We start from the raw sequence: 23,225 nt of genomic DNA, 5'->3' as shown, positions 1-23,225 counted from the left end.
AGAAATTCTAAAGCCAGCCTGCTTTTTGTTTTTGTGTTTTCTTTGAGTCTATGAAACCTGTTATCAAGTAGCTCTGTCATCAAATTTCTTGCTGCCTTGCCCTTTTTTTTTAATTTTTAGTTATTTTGAAAATGTTTGGCCTGTTTTTATTTTGCAAATAAAAGCACTTTGACTCATGTTCTGGTTTAGTGAACAAATGATAATTTGTTCTGATCTTTGCTTCTACTTAGGCATCCAGCACAGCATTTAATGGATTTGCACAGGTAAGAAATGAACATGTTTTGAGAGTTTTTTTCTGTGCTGTTAGGAATAGATTTGGGCTGGCTGTACAATTTTAAGAAATCTGTTCTGCTGACTAGCTTCACAATAATTATGTTACACCAGGACAATTATAAACCCTGCCTGCTTTCTGAAGTTATTATTAACATGCTAGAATGATGCTAATACCCTTGATACTTTTGGCCTTGCTGAATTTAATAGCAAAGCTCTCACTGCCTAAGTGGGATTAAATTTTTCCTATTTTAGCTTTTTTATTACATCCTTTGGTGCCTTTTTCTCAGTTCCCAAATACTGTAAATCACAGCTTCCTCCATCTTACATACTTCCAGCAACTGTATGTGTGTTACATAAAACTTATTTATTTCTGTACCTTTATTTTTATTTAAAATACATTTTTATCTGAAAGTTAAACCTAAGGTGATGCAGGGGTGCTATGATCAAAGATAGCACAGTTGTGTTGTCAAAAGTTCAGCGCTGTGAAATGTAGGTGTCTTCCTTAACTTCCATCAGCTTTTCAAACCAGCTCATCTACAGCATACCCTGTACACTGCTTTTCAAAAAGTGTGCAAAAAAAGCCCTGTGCTAATATGAGGCTGGAAATGAGTCTTTTAGTACTAATTCATGTCGCTTCAGCCCTTTTAAATTAGTAAAGTATCCAGAAAGATGGGGCGAGGTGCAAGGATCCCACCCCTAGTCATTAGGGCAAAATGTTTGCCCCAGGGAAATCAAAAGTTGATATTGACTGACTTCAGTAGGGATAGAATTTTACCCATCAGTATTTTCTGATTAAATGTTTTTGAATTATTAAGAGGTTCAAAACCCAATTTTCCACTTTTGTACCTACTCAGTGCAAATAAGATTTTGTACCCACAATAACTTACCAGTACAGGTAATATCCAAAAAAAGCCTAGAATGAAAATGGTGTGAAAGTAGAGTAGCGCTAGTTTAGTCTATGAGAAGTTACTGATGGTTTACCTAAGTAAGTCATGAAAACTATGTCTTTGATTGCCTCCTATAAAAATTCCATCTCAAATATTTCTGCCTCATTGTTTTTCATTTTTATATCTAGGATACCTCTCTGTTTAGAGTGCAATCAAAGGAGAATGTGACAGAAACTTTGGTAAGCTGTGATTTTTCCTTCATTTTTACATGTCCTGCAAAAAATTAAAAAAAGATATTGTTTTTACTTTGTGCAAAGATATTTGCTCCTTGTATGTGTTGCCATCCTCTTACTAGCAAAATCTTAATCCGAAAGATCTGGTGGCTGAGAGGATCCATTTTAGTTCTGCAAGTCCTCTTTTCAATGAAAAAGTCTTTCGCAATCAAAGCACAGAGAGAAAGAAAAGTCTGTGGTTCTAAGTCTAAAAGTTTCTCCCAGCATTAATCTTCAAAAACTCGTTAGTCATTTTACTTGGGATAAATCTGTTTTGTGTTTTTTATTTCAGTGAAATTCCCTAGAGCCTGTATTAATACACTAGACAGAGTGGTTATGCACAGCATGTTACCAGCTAATGAATGTTTCTTGATATCCTGAAGGTCTTGCACAGGCAAACTTCTGTGTACCTCATTAAAATACAGTCTTCAAGAATATGTAAGAAGTGAAATGCTATGAAAATTTCCTGAAATATATTGGCAAGGAAAAGATTTTAATATCTTTAAAAGTTTTATGGAAACTGTTTATCACAAGAGACCTTACAGACAGCTGCAGGTTATTAAATGCTAAGCAATTAAGTAGGTTTTGAGTTTCATCTTATGCTGAATGTTTGTTTTTTTCATGGGAAATTGATCTACTGGGGTTATTTTGTTTGACTGAGTCAGCCTTTATAGATGGTATGTGCTGAGTGCAGCCCGTAGCCTCCTCTCTGTGTGTGTCTGTGTGGTTGCAAGATGATGGCTATATGCAAAGAGATCCCATCTCCATGTTTGAGATCCCACTTGTGCTCTACTTGTGCTACTTTGCTACAGGACTGAAATTGTTGCAAGCTGATGTTTGGTAGATCCTCTGACTAAAAACAAGTATAGACCGGAATTTAAAAGGTTAGAAATCCCATTAGCATGACTGGTAAATGGATGCTTGGTAGTAATTAAGAACTCAAGAGGGAATGCATGTTAATAAGAAATCTGGGATGATTTTCACACTGTAGGAATTCAAGCAGCCAGTGGTTGCCCATGTGTACGTTAAAAAAGGGTCTTTGGCATTTGTTTCCTACCTTCACTAGAGAAGGGGCCGTTTTGTCAGAGAACTGACAGAGGTAAGGAATATGAGGTCATTTTAAAACTTACCAAAAAGCCTTGGAGTGGGGCACACAAATGCAGTACAGTAGGACTGAGCCTGTTGTGTGGTAGCTATGAGCGAAGCAGCACTGCAACAGACATAGTTCCCATTCCCTTCCTCCCCTGTACCTGCATACTTTTCAATGATTTTTCCACTGTCTACCTGAAAACCAATAAAACAAAAGACTGAGGCTGAAGAAGCTCCACCTGGGGAACCCAAGGTTGAGGAAGCCCCTGCTGCTGCCACCACTGAAAAGGAGGCCGTTATCGAAAAGGAAGCCATCCCTGCTGAGCCCACTGAGCCAGCAGAGCAGGCTGTGGTGAGTGACGGGTTCTTCATGTGCTCCTGGGCCTCATCTGAGCCACCTTTCACCATGGTGACTGTGCCTGCCGCATTTCAGCCATCCTTTCCATTCTTCACCATCTGCCCCAGCTGGTGTCCCCAGCACCCAGCTGTGTCAGAGCATGCCTTTCCAGCGTGCATGCTCTTCTCAACCCTAAAATGTCATTCCTCTTAAGTGTCTGGCATTTTGGACCGAAGTTCAGCTGAATGACTGTTACACCTTTTGTTTGATTCCAGACAAACTTCAGAAAGACGAAGAATTGATGCCATTTATAAACGACCTTATTGGCGTGTTTTTGTTTGTTTATCTGTTTCCCTCATTTCAGGCTGGGCTGTAAGCATTAAGCCAGTGTACATCTTTTATGACCCTTGCTTGGACATGAAAATACCAGCAAAAAATGATTGTAATGTAAATGTCTACAAGTCTCATGGTTTTAGAGCCCAGCTGCTGGCTGAGGAGGGAATTCTAAAGCACCAGTGTGAAGATATTGAGATGTCAGCATTCAGGAAAGAGTGAGGGAAAAAGGAAATGACAGGCTCTACCAGAACATAAAAGGGCACTCCATATCGTTGTAAATTGAGAGATGCACTGAGATGGCTGTCTTTTATGTGTTTTTTTTTTTCCTCACTAGAATCCCTTTCTGATAACAGGTATCCCAATGAATGTTCTTTTTATCCAGCTTCTACTTACTACAGCCACAAGGTCCTGAAGGTGGGTGGCACCTACAGACTAAGAAACTTTGAAGGAAAATATCGATTTGTAGGTTCTCACTCCAACAGTGTCAGTGCCTTCCTTGACACCAAAACCTTGTGTTTTCCTTGACACCAAATACAAGTGTTTGTTACTGTTAGAATCTGAACAGGAGTTGTTGGACCAAATCTCAGGAGGTAGTGACCTCCCATGAAGCCAACTAAATATGAAGTTGTGCAGCTTCTGTTATTTAAACAGTTATGAGCCTTCTTCAGAAAGCCCCTTTGCTGAAACTTGAGGTGATGTCCTCAGAGGCATCCCCTGGTAGCAGAAAAGGGCAATCATTCATTCTAAGAGTGAGTAAAATAAATCCATGTTATTTCATTTTCCCAAAGGTTTGTTTTACTGAATCACGAATCTGAGGAATAAACCTGAACACTGTTGTTTAAAACTTGACAGAAAAAGAATTTGTTTCCCGTGTCAGCTCCTCTGCCTCGGAAGTTAGTAGATGTTTCATAGCTCTGCTTTTGACAGTTGAGCACACTTCACAGTACATGGTCACAGGAGAAGAATGTTCTCCTCACTGAACCTTCCTTTGGCCTTGGACAAGTCCTGCTGTATCAGTCTGTTAAGTAGGGATGATGATAGCCTTCTTTTCATAAAGGTGGGTATTTTACAGTAAAGCATGTGAAAACACTGCCACCCAGGAAACAATTAACGAGGCTGTAGCAAATGCGGAGTAGCTGAAGAAGAGCAGCCATTAGCACCTATGGATGTGGCAGTGCATCAACAGGATTATCAGGTGTGCAGATACAGTAGCATCTCATGCATCGGTTGTTGGAGCTGATCTTGTTCAACATTCTCGTTAATGGTAATGGTTCAGACACTGTCTGCAGGAGAAAGAAGGAAGTACTAGTGTTGGTGTGCAGGGTTCTGAAGTACAAATATAGTTTAATTAAAGACTCTCTTGAATGAGGCAAGAGCAGAGCAGTGCTACTAGTGGGAGACCTTAGCTCATGAGAGGAGGTGGGGGGAAGACAACTTGTCTAACCAATCAACTGCTGATTGGTGCTGTCTACACATTCATCGGTGGGATGAAAAGCAGAGTGAAAAATAAGTATATAAGCTTAAGAAAAGTGTTGGAATTAGAGTATCTCCATATGCTCAACATTTCAGAAATTCATGTGCTCTGGAAATTGGAATGTTTTTCCCCATTAGAGCAGTCGGATTTTGGCACATCTTTCATTTTGAAGTAATAGGGACAAAACCTGAAGAGGTTTCGAAGTGCTGATTATGAGTGGGATTATATGATCCAGTTTCTGTGACAACAGATTGGATGTTGTGACCCAGGAGGTTGCTTCCTGTCTGATGTTTCCTATTAATAGGAGATGGATTAGTTCTGTTTTTAATCTTCAGGCGAAAAAATTAAATAGCTGCTCTGGGTTGTTTCTGCACTCTGACTGTGTAAAAATTCACTTTTTCAAAGAAGTCAAATCTTCAGATAGTCAGTTATATTACCTAAAAATGTATACAGGGCTCATACTAATTATTGTATACTTTATATTTTGAGGCATACATTACCACCTCAAAACTGCACAAGTTGACAGTGCTGTTTAGACTCTCTGCATAATCAGACCAAGTTTTTAAAGTCAGCATTGTTTCAGTTCACATCAAATTGCTCTTCCTGTAGAAAAGATGAAACAGATATGTTATGGAAATTGTTCTGGAAATAGAAAAAAATGTCAGTACTGGATACCTGCCATACATGCAGTCATTTCATACAGATAGATGAGTTTGCCTAGGTAGTGTCAATCCAAGGTGTCAGGTTCCAGGGGTCTGTACCATGGGATTAAAAGATGTTATCCAGTGGGAAGGAAATGAGAAGGCAGGTTTAGCCATAGTACCTGCCTAGTTATTGTTCTTGCATTGCTCTCATCTCACTGAGAGAGAGGAAAAGAATCTATTGTGGAAAGAAAGGGGGACAGGGCTGGCTGACTTTTCTGGAGGACTTTAGGGAAGAAGAAAGATGCTCCCTATCTCTGTCCAGCCCTTCCTTTAGTGTATTCAAGTTTTTCATTCTTCTTTTTTTCAGTTGCATGGTACACAGTGGAGCAAGTAATCTCAGGATCATCCTCTTAGACCTTCACACACCCAAACTAAGGAGGCCACTCTCTGTGGAGATCCAGCCCTTTGTCTTCTGTGTGTTTTCTTTTGAATTGATAAAAGTCACAGTAGTAATTTGTGATTAGTCTGGAGCTCTCCAAGTGGCTGAATGACAAGACATAATGCAGAGGAGAAAATAATAATGAATCTTAAAAAGTTGTTTCTAAATGGTTACTTTTTTTTTTCTGTAAGGATTTCATAAAGAAAATGTGCTACTTTACTAAATGGAAGACAGCTCCTTTTTATCCTAAGACAAAAGTCATAAAATCTGTTGCATGTCTGAAGTGCTAATTAAACGATGGGCTGTGGCTGCAGTACTGCTCTTTCAAGGAGTTGACTGACGTGACCTTTTCGGATAGTGCATTTTGCTGCCTGAATGTCACAGTGGAGTTCTTAGTTCATGTTCTGTCAGAAGCTAGTCTAGTCAAGACAAAGAATTTCGGAATTACTGGGAAAGAGGGAAAGAAATATAGCTTACAAGACAGGCAATATAGTAGCAGTCCAGCAGAAAGACCATAGACAGTAAATGTAAGTTGAATGATTTTGATTAGGTAGGTGTGTTTGTTGTTGTTGTTAGTTTTCAAGTAGAAAGTCAACAGAGATGGAAAGAGGGGACAAAAAGTGGGATGGAGGGATCTCGGAAAATAAGTTGAAAATGTTGATTTTAAAGATGCCTGAAATAGTCATGCTCCATTTGGTCTTGGGGATCAGCAGTTTTTATTTGAGGCAGTGCTTCTCAGGAACTGTTGCAAAGTATTGAGTATTAAGATTGATGAAAAATATGATGAAAGTTAAGTAAATACGACCAAAACTAAGGAAATAATATGGAAGCATGTAATTTCTCATCAGCAGATCTTCCTTTGTGTATAAGTGGGGGTCTGCTTAAAAAAGTGGATTTGTAAAATACTGGTTGGTATTTTCCTATTGGGAATCATCTATGGGTTTAGGTAACTTACTGTTTGTAGTGTCAGCAATCAGTTTAATTTTTCTTCAGCGTATTTTCTGTCAAACCACATTAAACCAGAAAATTTATGAAATGCATTGGTGTATTGTAGGAGCCTTGCTGTAAATTTTCTGGCAGGAATTTCTCTTAAACTAGAAAAGAACGACCCAGGGGACGATACTTACTTTTTCTACCGTGAGATTTTTGGATGAGAGTTTTGTGAAAGCTGCTTGCTTTTTTGTAGTTCGTTATTGCCAGCCATATTGGCTGGACTTCATTACAAGAGGTCATCATAAATTGCTGCACAGGATCTCATTGCATGTTTTTGTATTGGTCATTCAGGTCTCAAGTGTCACAGAACAAATAAAACTTTGTATTAGAAGCTGGCACCAGTTGAAACTTTTTCTATTTTTTTTTTCTTTTTGTGGATAACAACATGTTTGGCAACTGAAGGAGCAGAATGATGATTTGTTTTGTACCCTAATAACTCTAGCAGAGCCAGTGTTAGCCCTGGTTAGTCCTCGTTGCATGAACTTCTGCGTACTGAAATAATTTGGTTTCCCTATTTCTATAACCACCCCAAAGGCAGATGTCAAATGCAAAGGATACAATCTAAAAAATATAGTGCATTAATGACTTCGTGATTTGTTTTTCAGGTAATAGCCACTCTCGCACTGAAACTTCAGCCAAATCTTGAAGCATAGATGAGTATTTTTGGAGCTTTTTTGGTAGACGCTGCTGAACTCAGTGTACCTGTCCTGCTGCATTCAGAGGAGAATGTCAGATATGCCACCTAATAGTATTCTCTAGAACAGAGAAAAGTTGGGGAGAAAGATGACAAGAGCACATTATATTAAAGTGAGAGGTTATGCAATTTTGTTATTTCTTATTCTCTTACATGTGAGATACAATGCCTGGAGTTCATAGTGCTGCTCGGAGATCAACTTTTTGACTTCCGATATGCTTGTTAGTTCTGAGAGCGCCTTTCTCTGCTTTTCGTTTGACGCCTGATGTTCTGATGCTGATGTTCTCATTAAAGCAGTCAGGCACTCAGCTAAATACTGTGATTTTCAAAGCTGTGTATAAACATATATGGAACTACATCTCTTTGCAGACACTGAACAAGGGCAGCAGAGGCCAAGAAACAGCCATCATCATTATGGCTGAATCCCACTGTAGGTACAATTCATTGTACACAAATGGCTGGACATGGAATCTGGAAGAGCAGGAAAAGGGTTAGATTCAGAAGAGTGGTTAACCGATGGGAGAGAAGTGAGACAGATCTTCAGCTGATACAAAATAGTGTGGTGGTTCTGAAGTCTGCAGAAGCAGATTTTACATCTAGGGAAGTAGTGTTACTTCAGTCAGTCGGTATTTTACTTATTATTTTACTAAATGTTTCATGCCTTAGAAATGGCCCAGTCCGTGCTATCATGCCTCTTATAAACCTCCACCATCCACGAAATACTAACTTCTGACTAATCAAAGGAGTAACGCTGCTAACTTGACTAGTGTGTAAAATTTGTCATCAAGTGAGGAAAACTACTAACTTTCTCTTCCCACCAAAACTGTGCATCTTTACATTTAAAAACAAAACAAAATATTTCTCTGCAGAGGCCCTAACTACTACTGTGAACCGCACTGATGGGCTTCTTATCATAGAATATTGATGGATTATTACTAAGAGAAGGGCTGGGTCTGGTATGTTCCCGTGAAGTGCAGAATGATGCTCACTTCCGAAGGCAAATTGACCTAGAAATATAGCTGATGGCAGAAATTCAGCACTTTTTTTATAGTAGAAATATAGGAAGTGTTTACAGATGGAAATGCAGTTGAATGTGTATAGCTTTTATGGAAAATGGAAACATTTGTGTTTACCTCTTCTGGAAAAAAAAAATCTTCTGTGGGTGGCTGTGTGCATCTCTTGAATAGGAAGCAATTATGTTATGCAGCTGATGTTTGCTTGTCTCTTTTAAGACCCTCTACACTCTCCTTCAAACTTGCTATAAAAATGAGGGCTCCACAGCAGGGGATTGGCAGCTCTAAAGAACAATTAATCATTAAAAAAAAAAAGTTATGTAACACTGTAATTTTAACAGGATAAAGCAGTGAGAGGTTTCCATAGCAACCCTGCTGTCAGCAACTGCCTTCCCCTGGCATCTGGACATGTTGAGGGCTGACGATGTGACTGCAGGGAACACTAGGAGATTAGATTAGAAGAAACATGAGTGATGGGAAGTTCAAATATAACTCAGCATCCTTTTACTAAAAAAGGAGCATACAACCATTTTGACTGAAACTTTTAGAATTTTCAGAGGGACATTTAAAGGTGCGTGAAGGGTTAGCTGGAGCCTGAACACTAATGATCTCATAATTAATTTCTAATTTCTAAAAATTACAGTCCACACTACCTTTCTTTTAAACCACCACACAAGTTTGCACAACTCACATTCACCCTTACAGCTCTGTTGAAAAACCTCATTTAGCTATGTTTGCAGAACAGGCTCAAAAATTACTTGCAAAGTGGGTGCCTAAAATAGGGGGTTTGTTTTTTTATTTTTTCTTCCTGGAATAGCATCTTTAGATGGCTACAGGGAGTCAAATGTGAACAGAAAACCAAGTACTTCATACTTTTCGAACTGGAGTACAATTTTAGTTGTTTTGCTGTTTTCTTGCACTAAATCTACAAGCAAGCCAGAGAAACCGTCAAAATTGACTGCAAACTCAAGGAGTGGTTTGACTCACTGTCTAAATCCATAAATGCTGCAGTGGAAATGAAAAACAGCAAGGTTAAAACTCTTAGGGAATAATTGTGGCTTTTTTTTTTTTTCTGATTTCCAAAACTTGGAACTTGTGTGATTTTTCCTTTTCTGTAAAGAGAAACCTAATGTTAGATGCTGTCTATGCTGTAGAAGGTACTGTGTGGTGACTACTGTTCAGCAAATGTGATCTCTTAAAAATCTAATGGGCATCAGAAATTTTTTTAAAAAGCTCTTAGACATGCCTAATTAAAAAAAAATCAGGTACCTACTGCATGCACCGAATTTGGACCTAAAGAAAAAATAGCTCAGCAAAAATTGGTTCATTTTGTGACTTATTTCTTGAATAATCTCTTTAAATGAGTTGCTGTTCAATAAATATGGAAGGAGAAGTAAGTAGAAGCAGTAAGCTCTTCAAATCATGAGAATGCCAATAACAAAAGTAAATAACAGTGTCCTTAACATTTCCAGTGTGATGATGCTGATATAAGGGAAGAAAAAAAAAGGTCACTTCTTGTTTTTATAGCCTGTAACTACTTTTATTTCAGATAAGAAGTGGCAGTCAGAATCTTACAGTTTGCAATGTTCAATTCCATTTAGTTCCAGCCGTCCATTTCATTGCATCCCATACATGTCATTCTTCCATTAGCTTGATTAAAGCAATTCCTCTGTAGCCATAACTTCAGCATGAGTAGCGTGATGACTATAGATGACCATATTTCCTTTTTATACAGGACAGTGAGAAGGCAGGGGATAAGGAGACAACTGGAGTTGCTGAGAAAGAGAATGAGGTACATATGAGCAGCCTCGGGAGTGTGGCTCTGCTTTAATACTGCAAGAGAAATTGCAAGGAATTTTTGTCATTTGCATGTTATCAACATACAGGTGGATTTGAAATGTCTGTGACCCAGTTACAACACCTGCTGTTCTAGCACCCAGAACATCTCACAGTGGGGACCTATCCTAGAAATTGCCTGAAACCTCTTACTCTGAATCCTTCCATATTAAGGTGAAACTGTAACAATATGTTCAAATGTACACAGAGAGAAGTACAAAAAAATGGCTACTCATTAAATGTAGGAATAGAAAAACAGGGACTGAGAAACTCATCTTAACTCCTAATCACTAATCACAATTTGTATCTCAAGGTGCTCACAGTCTCCTTTGTTACAAATGTATTAATCTTACTTCTGTAATTCTGCACCATCATAAAATTTGGTTTCTTTTCACTTTGGTTACAGAACCTGGTAAGTCAGGCTATCCAAGCTGAGTTTTGTTGCACAGCTGTTTTATAGCAATGAGGTTTCTCTGGCTCCATGGTACCCAGGGATGGCTAGGAAGTACATGGGTGGCTGCCCTTAACTGTTCCTACTGATCTGCACGGTTTTCTGCTGCAAATCCAAGGACTACCTTTTTCCCAAGCAGTGGCTCATAGGCCTTTCTCATCACTGCCATACTCCTGAGTGACACTAGCTTGTCTCCATAGGAATCAGTGGAATCACACCAGCAAGGATCTGCAGGATGGGGTTGTAGATCAGACCCTGCTCTGATCCTTAGTACTGACAGTGTGAAATAATGTGCCACAACTTCTACAGTGTTGGCTTATCGTTCCAAATGGGTGGTCCAACCAGAAACATACAGGAAGTCCTTAATTCTGCCCCGAGCTCCACAGGACTATGTCTTCGAAATGTAACTTTCCACTTTTCTTTAATATGACATAATTTATAAATTATGTCATAAATAAAATAAATAAATAATGTCATAAATATAAATTATGTCATTTATAAATTATCTGATAAACTCACTTCCCCTGTGCTTTGTTAAAAGAGGCAGTATTGCTGAGTGCAAGAGATCAAGCTATATTATAAACTGACATTCTACTTCCAGTGGAGGCCGGTCCTTCTGCTGTATCTTTTGCGACTGATTCTTCTACTAATCCTGCAAGTCTTCCAAGACTTCACAGGCAATCAAAATATTCCCTAAAACATGGCCATTAGTTCCCCTTCACAATATATTAGCTGGCTTAGTTGCAGTTATAACTAACTGTCATAAGAATTGCCCAGTCTCTTTCTACATCCTGCTGCAGGGCCAGATCTTCAGATGTGGAAAATTGGCATAGCTCTATTCAAGTCACAAGTTGAGACATTCAGCCCACTCTAGTCCTCTCACAACCCCCCAGCAGCAGGGTTTTTTTTTCAATCCTCTGTAAGGCTGGTGTAATGGAAAAACTGACCACATTTTGATATTACTGCTAGAGATAAGTACTTTGAAATTCTAATAAACTGTAGTCTACCTGTCCTGGACTATGGAAAGTGAATTTTAAAAATCTAGAGAGAATAGTATGGAAAGACCTAGGGTTTCAATATCATAAGACCCTCTAGGTAAAGGCTAACATCTTCTCATCACATGGAGCACAATTTCTGTTCCAAAACCAGAGATAAGGAATTACTTAATTAATGCTGCCAGTAGTGGGAACTGATGTACATGTGAGTAGTCTGCTTGACTGGTAGAGTTATCGATGACCTATGGAAAACAGGTTTGTGGGATTAGTTCTTAATATGAAATTAGTTAAAACAGAGATAACTATATCTGCAAATATATGGTTTACCATAACAGGGTATGAGTTCAGTGGGACCAACCTTCCCTCCTTTCCTTTTCCCTCCCTTTTCCTCTCATCAAAAAATAAACATTGAACCTCACAGTGCGGTTAATTTTCTGCTACCTTCTATGCATCTTTGCAAAAGCTTTTTCTACCTTTTTTATTAGAATAATTGATTATACAATTCTAAGATGTTATGTAGATTCAGTAGCTTGTAGACTCTGCGAGTTTGACCCTTTCAGTGCAGTATATTTAAGATCTGATTTATGTAAATTTGAATTCTCCTCCTTAGTGGAATGAAATGGGCTGTACAAATACAATAAATAGGAAAGAAGTGCTGATCCTAATCAAATGAGACAGCAAGATCAATTTCTGCAGCCTGCTGCTAGAAGTGCATGGTCAGTCACTCTGATTTGCATTTCATTCCCTGTCTTTTCTATTAGCCTTTTCCTGACTTTACAACCACTGTCTATGTGATTATCTTCTTGAATAAAGGCTGCTAAACTCAGTAATACTATGAATGGCAGGTTTGCATTCCTTACTCAAGATTTTCAGGAGAAAGTTTCAACATCTGCCAATGTCATTTGATGTTGCTTCTTTTTATGCTAGGGCATCCTTTGTCACAGAATTTTCGAGTTAAAATAAAACTTCTTTGATCATTCCTGGGAATGCTATAATGTTTTCTTCTTTTATGGACACTGGACATTTGTATTTATCACTTTAATTAAAAGAGCAGCGTAAAGAAATAGTAATAAATATTAGGTAGTACCAAAAAGCTATCTGAAGAATGACTATAAACAATTATAAGTAATTCAAGTTGAGGTCTCAGGTAACCGACTTTTAGTCATATCTGTGGAGGAGAGATTAAGATGAGGCAGCAAAAAGTGTTCAGGTTGTTAATTGAAAATCAGAGACATTTTTGCTAACTGCAGCTTGATATCAGTTCCCCAAACATTTTTTTCCCCCTAAGTTTTTATTTTATCCCAGTACTATCTGCCATAACATATTAAAAATTCTATGCCAGTGTTAAGCTTAACAGAATGACTTTTGATCATTGAACCTTTACCCTTCAGCCCTTAAGTTTAATTAAATTGAAATATGCAGTGTATGCTACTGTAAGCATGTGTCAGTATATACGGGTTTGACTGTTAGAGTTGAACATTGTACATAATAGTCTCTGCTGTAGGAAGAATTTAACACTGATCTATAGGCAGGATTTTTCTATCCGCATTTGAAGAAGTGAAGAAAAACAAATTAACTTTTCAAATGAAATTAATCCAATATGCTTCAGTGATGTATAGACTTCTTAGGCCTTTATTTGTGTTTCATTTTTTGTTATTCTGACCTAGCACTAGATCCTCCCTTTATTTATTTTTTCTGATCTTCATTCAGCTATAGAGCATATTAGCTTCTGCTAGTACAGACCAATTTGCAAGTCTTTTTATAATATGTCTGTAACAAAATAAGGCAATATTCTTGAAGCCAAGTTAGATCTAGAAGTAGGTGACAATGGTTAGAGATGGCTTGCAGCCTTGTCCCAAGAACAGATTCCACCAACATAATCCTGTGGACACATGACCAGCTTGCAGCCTTCTTCTCAGTAGATATCTGTGGTGAAGAGCAACAAAGACTATAGTCACATAAATGTTTTAGTGAGTAACGGGTTTTTATGTGTTTTTGTGTTCTTACGTAAGTGTTCTATGTGAATGTCCAGTGGGAAGAAGAGCCAATGAAAAAAAGAAAGAACCTTGACAAACTCTTATTGCACTAGTGCCATCTGAGGACTTCACTAAATGTACCTAATGAGGTTTCATAAACTTATTTCTTCCACCTGTTAATCAATCAGGTTCACTGTGCATGCTTAGCCCTTCAATCTCTGCATTTTGTATCAGACACAGGATGGCCTCCTCCAGCACTGTTCTCCACCATAAACTGGGAGAAATCCCAATGAAACCAAAGACGTGGGTTGGCACCAGCTGGGGAGGTTGCAGAGCAGAAGCTGTTCTATGACCTCTATCTAGCTGATATTCACATCTACTCTCCTGAAAGGAGTTTCCTTCCTGTTATTTTTAGGTAACAACTACTGCAGATGGGGCTGCAGTGATAGAAGATGTTGGAGCAGTGGTGGCAGCAGAAGCTGGTGATGGTGCTCCTACCTCTGACCAGGAAGGTGCTGCTGCAGGTGACCAACCTCAGGGAGAAGAAAAGGAAACTGATGTGTCTCAGGTAACTCTTACTGGTACAATGGGGTCATCTTTTGGAGAAATAGGGAAAGAAAGTAAAGGTTTTATTGTCTTTTGCAACTGTGTCCTATCAATAACAGTACCTTGTTTTAAGTAGATCCGCATCAAACTATGTGTCTGTACTGGCCTGCTGCCTTTTATTATGTGACCTCTGAGGAGCTAGGAAAAAGCTGCTAGAGCAGACCTTGCAGCTTAGGCAGGCAATTGCCCTCTTCTGTTAATGCACATTTTATTTCTTCAGTGTATCAAAATAGTCTGATTTGGCGCTGAACAATGGCAAGGAACATATTCTTTTCATGGTTGAATTCTCCAAAAAGTTTCATTAAATGCCTTTTGTCCTAGGCTGTTTGATCATATCCTAGGTGATTGATGATATACTTTATACTTAGACTTGTCACCTTTTCTGTTATTAGTTCTTAGTTATATTGCAGGAGAAGTCTGAACTGCCCTTAATCTAACGAAAAAAACAGGTGATGCTTCCTGCTTGCATCTGCTTTACATCACTATTGTCCTGCTGACTTGAATTCCCAAAGAAGCACAGGACAGTGACTCTTGGAGCTTGAGGCTCGATCCCAAACCTGATCAAAGTTAAGAGAAGGAGTGAGACTGGAGCTCTGTTAGTTTCCATGCACATTCTAAGTGGAAGGCAATAGCAGAACATTTTTATTATTTACTGTAAATGTGTTTGGTAACATAGCAAGTAGACTTAAGAATAAAGAGAACTGGTCAAATTAAAGAAAAAGGCTTACTATTTTACTTTGTTGCTCAACTATGTAAGAATGCACTGTGTAGAATAAGAACATCTATTGTCATATATGCTCCACACAATGTATAAACAATTGCGTTTTCCAAATTGAATTAAGGTACTAAATGGTCTTGTGTTTTTGTTGGTTCTTTTTTCCTTCATTTAGGAAAAGACCAGCAGCATCCCTTCAGTAGTAATAGAGCCAGCTTCAAACAATGAGGGGGAGGGAGAAGAACACGAAGTCCTCTTGAATGAGGCCAAAGACGCAGTGGCAGATACTGGCACTCAGGGCACTGACAGTTCTGAAACTTCCCAAGTCAGCACTGAGCAGAAACCCAGTGAAGAAATCCAGGCTGCGACTCCTCAGGATCAGCCTGCATCAGCAGAAGAAGCAGCTTCTGCAATGCCTCCTGGCTTTCTCTTTAAGGTCTGCTTATGTGTTCATTCATTCATTCTTTACATATCTCTTCAAATCTAGCTTCTGAGGATATATCTGTGCAAACAGGCAGCGTGGTGGTTTCTGGAGGCCAAGGGTGCTTAATTAAATGGCTGCGTGTGAACAGAACTTTTCCTTTGTGATGTTTCTCTCTACGTGAAGTGTGAGGAAATATGTTTTCTGAACACTGTTGTTACTGTACATATACTTAAATAGATGTAGAACTCATTGAGTATGGGAGCCTTTTCATCTCACTGAATTATTATTATTTATAATGATCACAATGAATGAAACTCCACTGACAGAGTTAATCAGGAGTATCATATGATAGCAATATCATAAAATGGCATTTTTCTGGCCTGAAAAGCTATAGAAGTTCTGGCTCTATTGAAATCCATGGATCTTTCACAATTCATTGTAATGAAGCTAAGATGTTATTCCGTGACTTTAGTAATACTATAAACTGTTAAAAGAGCAGTTATAAATTCATAGTTATAAACTGTTAAAAATACAGTTAAAAAACTGTTGAGAAGTTAAATGAGACGTAAGTGAAGTTCTCTCGTTGGCTGGCAAGAGCCATAAGGTATATTGGTTCACAAAATACTTAAGTACTTCTCATTTTAGAATTACTGAGCCAGAGAAAAGCACCATGAGGATGGATGAACTTTACATGCTTCCTGTTATAGTTTGCATAGACTAATTAGTCCCATAGCACTATGCCCCTCATTGTAGTCTATCCTCACTGCTCAGTGTTTTCAGCAAATGTTGAGAATAACATTAAGATGAGGGTGAACAGTATCATGCAAGTTTGACTCAGACATGTTGATACAGTTCATCTTTTATTTTTCATCACACTCTCTTGGGTAAGACATAAATAAGGAGAAGCAGAATATATGCCTGCCATCTGGTTCTTGATGCCGTTTTCTCTCATTGCTGCAATGTTACCATGGAAGTAGCTGTGCCTTTGAGGAAACTGGAATAGTGCACCTCTCAAGGAGGTGGAATTATTTAGTTGAAGTGATCTGATCACGACAACACAATGATTCTGCCAATATTTTGATAATTGCCCATTTATAAGAGACAGATTTTGGGAATCCTGTTTGGCAACAAATGTCAATTCTTTGCAGCTCAGACATAAAGTAAGTTTCCTGTTACTTGCCTCCTTGATCCCATATAGAAATCAGTATTATACTTCCTCCTCTAATTTCTGTGGTTGTTTACAAAAAGAATAGTACAGTGTGGCCAGACCAAGCAAGAGTCCTGAAATGTTAATTCCTATGAGCTTTAACTCAGTTTATTAAAAAAATTCTGCAATCCATCTCACAGATATAGTGATGAATGAAAATAAGTTCCTTACATAGAACAAATAAGGGTAACAGGACTTCTCCAGGAAGCAGTGCTTACAGGTTGTTGCAGTATGATCATTTTTGAGATCCTGTGACCCTGGGAAAGTATGCTTTAGGAAAACTTGCATTAAACAATATCTGTCACCAGGGATGTAAATAGAAAACATTAATATTAATTACTGTTAACAACTAAGTGATTAACAATTTGAACATATTTATCCATTGCCATATATTTCCATAAGGAAGGCCTATATTGGAGGGCAAAATAAATAAATAAATGCACTTTTTTGTGGTAAAGATTTATCAGAGAATTTTACTGGAAAAATATATCCATCTAGATGATGTTTATATGTTTGGTGTTATTTTCTTTAGGTTGAAGTTCTACATGATTTTGAAGCAGCTAACAGTGACGAGCTTAATTTAAAACGAGGAGATATTGTACTAGTAATTCCTTCTGAGACCACAGCTGATCAGGTAAAAAAAAAAAAAAAAAACAAGGGCGAGGGGGGAGAATTCTTTCTCCTGTTGACTTTTTTCTTTTTCTGAAAATTCATCCCACATATTAGAGTTAATAGGAAATGCCTATTCAAAATGGCCTTACTGTTAGAAAACATGATTAGACTTTGTTTGTACTTGTTGTTAATCTGAGCCCAGAAGGCAAAGCTAGCTACAGGTGACGTCCTGGATATTTTATTTATTTATTTATTATCAATTTTCTTCAACATGTCCAATGAAATTGTAACAAAATGATTGCTTTTTTGCTACTGCTTTAAAAGAGAACCCCACTTCATATTGTTAGTACTGGCCATGTCTTTGTCACCTGCTAGTGCTCAGAAGGTCCAGTGAAAAGTCTTCCATTGATTTGGGGGTAGGAAGAGAGAGATTGGATCCCCCTGTGATAATACCTCTGTCCTGAATGAAAAACACTTCTTCAAATAGGTCTAAATACTATAAATCTAAATAAATAATCCCACAAACATGTGTTTGAAATACTGGGGACAGTAATTTAAATTGTTTTGATGGCTGATGCTATATGAAGGCAGGTAATAACATGTTCATTACCTCAGCTGAGCTTTCATTTAACATGAGAGAGAAATATATATATATATAATGCTTATATGTGTGTGTGTATATATATATATGTTTGTATATTTATATGTACTTGAGAATTTTCTTTCAGCAGGATGTTTGTTCCTTTTACAGGAATAGATTCTCTTATCCTTACTCAAATTCTTTTGCATCCTACTTCATGGACAGTTTATCCAATTTAATTAGCAATAATTGCAGAATGAGATATTACTGGAGGAGATACACATATATATATTTAGCATGTTATGTAAGCATGCTTAGTCTTCCCTTTGTGAATCCATAAAGTGCATTCCTCCTCTCTTGTGGTGTGTGTTGAAATCCTATTAGCATTAATTGCAGTAAATTGTGTGCAATGATGGAGAAAATAAAGCTTTATGTATTCATGTCTGAGATTGTTCCATTCATATTTTTATTATTCAGGACATATCTATCCTTCATGTTTAACATTACCATAAAACTTAATCATTTTGTATTTTGCCAGATACTTTGTTGACTTATATAGTCTTTTTGTCTTTTGTTATTCCTTTTGCTTTTTCAAAATTGGCCTAAAGCCATAATTCTAATATAGCTGGTAAAATCAGCCTGTGTTCCCCATTCAAAGAAAACAAGTCCCACCTCATGGCTTCATTTTTTGCTGTTATTCTTGAGTTAAATGTACTAGCAGAATCTGTTCCATTTGTGCTTAGAAAACTTTAGTCCTTGTCTTCTCTCTCTCTCGGATATTCCATCTTTTATAAAAACATTCCTCTAGTTATATGTACTTAGTCAATACCATAACCTATAGCTCCTTTTTGGTACTTATTCTGGGAACCAGTACCCCACCGGGCAATCATGACTTAGTGCTGTGTATGAAGATCTGCTAAAATTATTCCATTTCCTTGGGCCCTTTTTGTGCAATCACAATAGTGCAGCATTGTATTCCCTTTTTGTCTTCCCTTTGCTCGGGCTCCTATTCTTAAAAGGAGCAAACAAGTGGCAAGAAACACAGAGGAAAACAAAATCAAAGCACTGAGTTAGTGAAATGAGAATAGACTGAGCATTTTGAAAAATGCTGAATTGATTTTACTCCAGGTTGAATTGATGGCGCTTAAGAGAACCCAACACCTTCCATCTCTTTCAGTAGACAGGACTGCTGATGATTTGGGTTGCAATTTTGCATGTCAATTTCTGCTCCAGACTTGAGTTGCCAGATTTTTTTTTTTTTTTGTAAAATAGCTGTCTATCAGCTGCGCTTGAGTTTCTAAAGATAGTAGCTGCAGAAGAGACAACAACTCTTATATCTTCTGACTGTCAACAAGAGAAAGAAACCATAGGAGAAAAAAAAAAAGACTGAAGAAACTTTATTTTTTGTCTTTTTTCCCATCTATGGTATTGTTTGATGGTTCTAGCCCATTCCTATGCCCTTGCTGCATAAATATGCTAACATAACTGCGAGAACATTTTAAAAGTCTCAATACAGATTTGCACAAATGCAGATCAGATATAACACTGGATGAGCTGGAGGGCTGATTGCCCAATATTGAGTTCAGCTAGGGATCATACTGTCTGTTCACAAAACATTTGCTTTCACAAACTGTAGTCTGGCAGAACAGATAAAACTGCCTGTGCAAAATCAGATGTTGTATTTTTTTTTTAATTGAAGCACCAAATCTTTTAGCCATGTGAGCTCAAAACTTCAAGTGTGAAGCTGGTAGCAATGAATGGAGGGGGACCTGTCATTTAAAAAACTTTCTTTTTCTTTGCAGGAGGCTGGCTGGTTGACAGGCGTTAAGGAATCTGAGTGGCTTCAGTACAGAGATGCAAATAGTTATAAGGGACTTTTCCCAGAGAACTTCACACGCCATCTGGAGTAGTTCTGCGTTCAGGCACACAAGTGTGGTATGAAGCTCAGTCAGTCAGTAGGTTTTTAACCTCTTTGGAACACGGGAGCCCACTTTTTTGTAGTTCAAGCCGTTAATGGTTTACAGACTGGTGCCAGACAAAGCTTGTTGAAACATATCGAAATGAGCATGAATGCAAACAGTTAAGCTAGCAATTGCTGAAGCAGTACATGAAAAATAAAAAGAAAATAAAAAAGAAATGTCCTTATTTGTTCACACTTACGTGGCAACAGGTTTGTTTGTGCTTTGTCAGAGCTATGGTGATCCTGTATTTGGTCCTTTCCCATGAAATCTGAAATTAGCCTCCTTGATACCAAAACCTTAACTTCTCTGCACTAAGTGTATTGTATTGAGTTGCACTGCAGAAGATTTGATTAGTAATCCTGTAGTAATGAGGTCAAAATATTATAAGTTTCATGTGTTTAAAAAAATAAAACTGCTGCAATGTTTTTCAATGTTATTTTTGGACACACATTACATATATACACACAAAAACATATATGTGTATATATAAGTGCATATGGATATATGCATTTCCACAACTTCATCGTAGTTCTTTGATTATGTAGTATCATCAGTACATGCATTGCTCTTTCACTGTCTGGCATTACAGGAAACAGTTTTGTTCCACAGCAAAACTGGCTGCTCCGTTGCCAAAATATTATACAGTATCTGTGTTTGTAATGTGAAATTTTCATTCTGAGATGATGAACAATATCATGTTCAAAGCTGCTAAACCTTTGGGAAGGCATGGCTCTGCCTCCTCCTCCTCTAGCTGCAGTAGTTACGATGAGATAACCTGGAGGGGAAGCTGTTATGATGCTGATCTATACTTTTTTATTTAATTGGCTGAATAAAGAAAACAGAACTAATCTGTAAGAAGAAATAAATAAACACAATATATTTTCACTATAGGTATTTATGCAGCATATCTTCACAGATCCTTTTAAAATAAGATATATAATGTATCCTGTATGAAGAAGTCATCTGTAACTTATGTTTTCCAGTGCTGTGTCATTAAAAATAAACCTTTGATCCAAAAAAGTTGTTTCAACTGTGGTGGTTTTGAATTTTTGTTACACTGAGTTATATATAGGTCATATGTTTTACTGCAGAATCTAATCTTAATGTAATTCCTCTTTTTTCCAAAGAAACAGAGCCTAACAGGTGCACCATTTAAATTCTTGCTTTCAACCCTAGTCAAAGCCAGAGCTCCGAAGGCTCTGAACTCGTCTCCTAATTGTCCTTCCTGGAAATGAACTGAAATTCCAACTTCTAGTTTCTGCCCACAGACACCAAAGGATCTTGTCTGTGCTTGACAACCACCCAACTGAAGATTGCTGCTTTTTACTTACTTCATTTTCTGCTTCTCTGTTTATCTTGTGTGGAAAGTTTGTTCCCCATGAATCTGCTCTGTTATGTTTGCTGATGCGGGGAAGTTACAAATATTTAGGAACATCTACATTATCCTATCAGATCAGTTATTTTTTTCATGATTTTTTTCTTGGGGATGGGGTGTGTGTGTGTCCGTAATCAGTGTCTATTTCTACTTCTAGATTGTCAGATTTCAATTGAACAAATAGATTTTGTTGCTCTGGAAAAGGAGAAAATTAGTTTTCTTTTTATCTTTCAGAATATAATAGCTTTCAAAAGCAACCTACGATAGCATATGTTGAAGAAAAGTTGACTGACTCAGCTGTGTTATCTGGGATTTTATCTCTAAAATATCACTGTGAGCAGAGTCTAAGGAGATTAAATGGAAAGCTCTTCTGCTTTCTTCCCATTGCTTCCACAGGTGTGGCTGTCAGTGGCAATGAAGGACCAATCTCACCAGGGGAACAACTTCCAATAGTTTTTGATCTGTTGCAGTAAATTTCAGACTGTAATTCACCATTCTGAGATGGTCATTTTGACATAATAATCTACCAAACCCATTATATGCCATGACTCTAATGCCCTCCAGGCAGCAATTCTGTGCTTAACTGGATCTTGACACCTGCATTTCAGTAACAGATGCAATAGCTGCAATAGATCGTTGCAACAGACCCACATTGGACAGGTTCCAGATGGGAACCTGCAACTGAGTGTGTCCATGGTACATGAGAGCAGTAACCCTAAAGAAGCAGATGGCAGCATGAGCAGGCCAAGACATATCTTTATCCAGTGCAGATTGCATGCAGGTACCTTTGGGCCCTGTTGGTGCTAGGAGTACGTAAGTGAAATACAGCACACTTGGCCTCGATTTCTCTAACGTCCTCAGTACAGGCCGAATCCACTCATATGGGGTTTGTGGTACACACTAGGATTAGAATTATTGGCCTGTGAATTTGGATGGGAAAGGTCAGTAATCTAGAGCAAAGAGCCTTTATGGTTTCTTTTAATACGCTCTTCAGAATTACTGTTTCAATATCATCTTTCTTAATTCCACCTCCATATAAAAGAAAATATCATTTTGAACATCAACAAATGCCCACTGTGGATATGGCATACCATTCTGGCAGTAACTATGTCCTTGTATCTTACATGTGCATCTCAGAGCCCCAAAGCAAATAAAACAGGCATCCTGTGGAAAGGATGCTGTGTCTTTAAAAATCTTCACAGAAAATCTTATACTAAGACAGATGCTAAAGAACGGACATTCCTGGGACAGAGTAATTTTCCTAATTTTTTCTTCTGAAATAAGATCATGACTACAAAGATATTTATCATTAGGGAATAGCAGCTATCTCTAATATGCAGTTTCATCTTACTCTAACTTCATTAGACAGACAGACTTATCCCTCAGACATTTTTGCCTACAGCTCCCTACGTGAATAGTATGAAATAAGTGTATTTCTCTGTGATCTATACAAACTTATTCTAGGATATACAAGTGAAATTCTTTCCAGTATATGCTGTGGTTACATACCAATGACTCTTTCTTTACTAATTATATCAACTGAGAATTATTTCCTCCTTTACTTGGATATTTCTAATTAACACATTACATAGAACTTGATGCGCTACTGCATTTCATTCTTTCGGAGTATCTGCAAATCAATAACCCATTGTATCTTGATTTGTTTAAAGACTTATTTATGCCTAAGCAACAGCACATGCTACTAGCCTTCTGCAGATGTGATTTCTAATTCTACCTCAAATAAACTTTTGCACGATCGAGGGACCCAATCTCTTTATCCTGCAGGCTGATTATGTACAGTGTGATTATGCACAGTTCATAGATGAATATCTCATGTAAGTGAGCTAATAGACAAGCCACAGACACGCAATTTTTCTAGTTTATACCTTTCAGGAATAACGGAAAGTGAATAGGCCATATGGTATTTCTATTCCCTTCATCTTCCTCCTTCCCACCTTGCTGCCCCGCTTCCAAATCTCACAGCTGGTTGCATCTGCCCTCGCCCACAGAAGAGGGAGGCTGTAAGGGATACAGTC

The 23,225-nt window shown here is 37.9% G+C and overlaps 1 protein-coding gene across 2 annotated transcripts in view; it reads left to right on the top strand.

Moving 5' to 3' along the window:
- The window catches only part of LOC104565073 (amphiphysin), a 187,769-nt gene extending 166,935 nt beyond the window's left edge, over positions 1 to 20,834 (top strand). Inside the window, exons 15-22 of one of the 2 annotated variants that reach the window (XM_088521094.1) lie at positions 231 to 263; positions 1,349 to 1,399; positions 2,739 to 2,873; positions 10,187 to 10,243; positions 14,125 to 14,277; positions 15,206 to 15,466; positions 17,194 to 17,295; positions 19,656 to 20,834. In XM_088521094.1, the coding sequence (XP_088377220.1) occupies positions 231 to 263; positions 1,349 to 1,399; positions 2,739 to 2,873; positions 10,187 to 10,243; positions 14,125 to 14,277; positions 15,206 to 15,466; positions 17,194 to 17,295; positions 19,656 to 19,763 (900 nt within the window). In that variant the 3' untranslated portion in view covers positions 19,764 to 20,834. The remainder of the gene's footprint in view (positions 1 to 230; positions 264 to 1,348; positions 1,400 to 2,738; positions 2,874 to 10,186; positions 10,244 to 14,124; positions 14,278 to 15,205; positions 15,467 to 17,193; positions 17,296 to 19,655) is intronic. The other variant, XM_088521095.1, reaches the window with a different exon arrangement.
- The last annotated feature ends 2,391 nt before the right edge of the window (positions 20,835 to 23,225 follow it).

The sequence above is a fragment of the Tinamus guttatus genome, unplaced genomic scaffold, assembly GCF_059628265.1.
Source record: "Tinamus guttatus ecotype Peru unplaced genomic scaffold, ASM5962826v1 Tinamus_guttatus_pri_ptg000115l, whole genome shotgun sequence".
NCBI classification, from domain to species: Eukaryota; Metazoa; Chordata; class Aves; order Tinamiformes; family Tinamidae; genus Tinamus; species Tinamus guttatus.
This window is presented reverse-complemented; position numbering and strand designations above follow the sequence as displayed.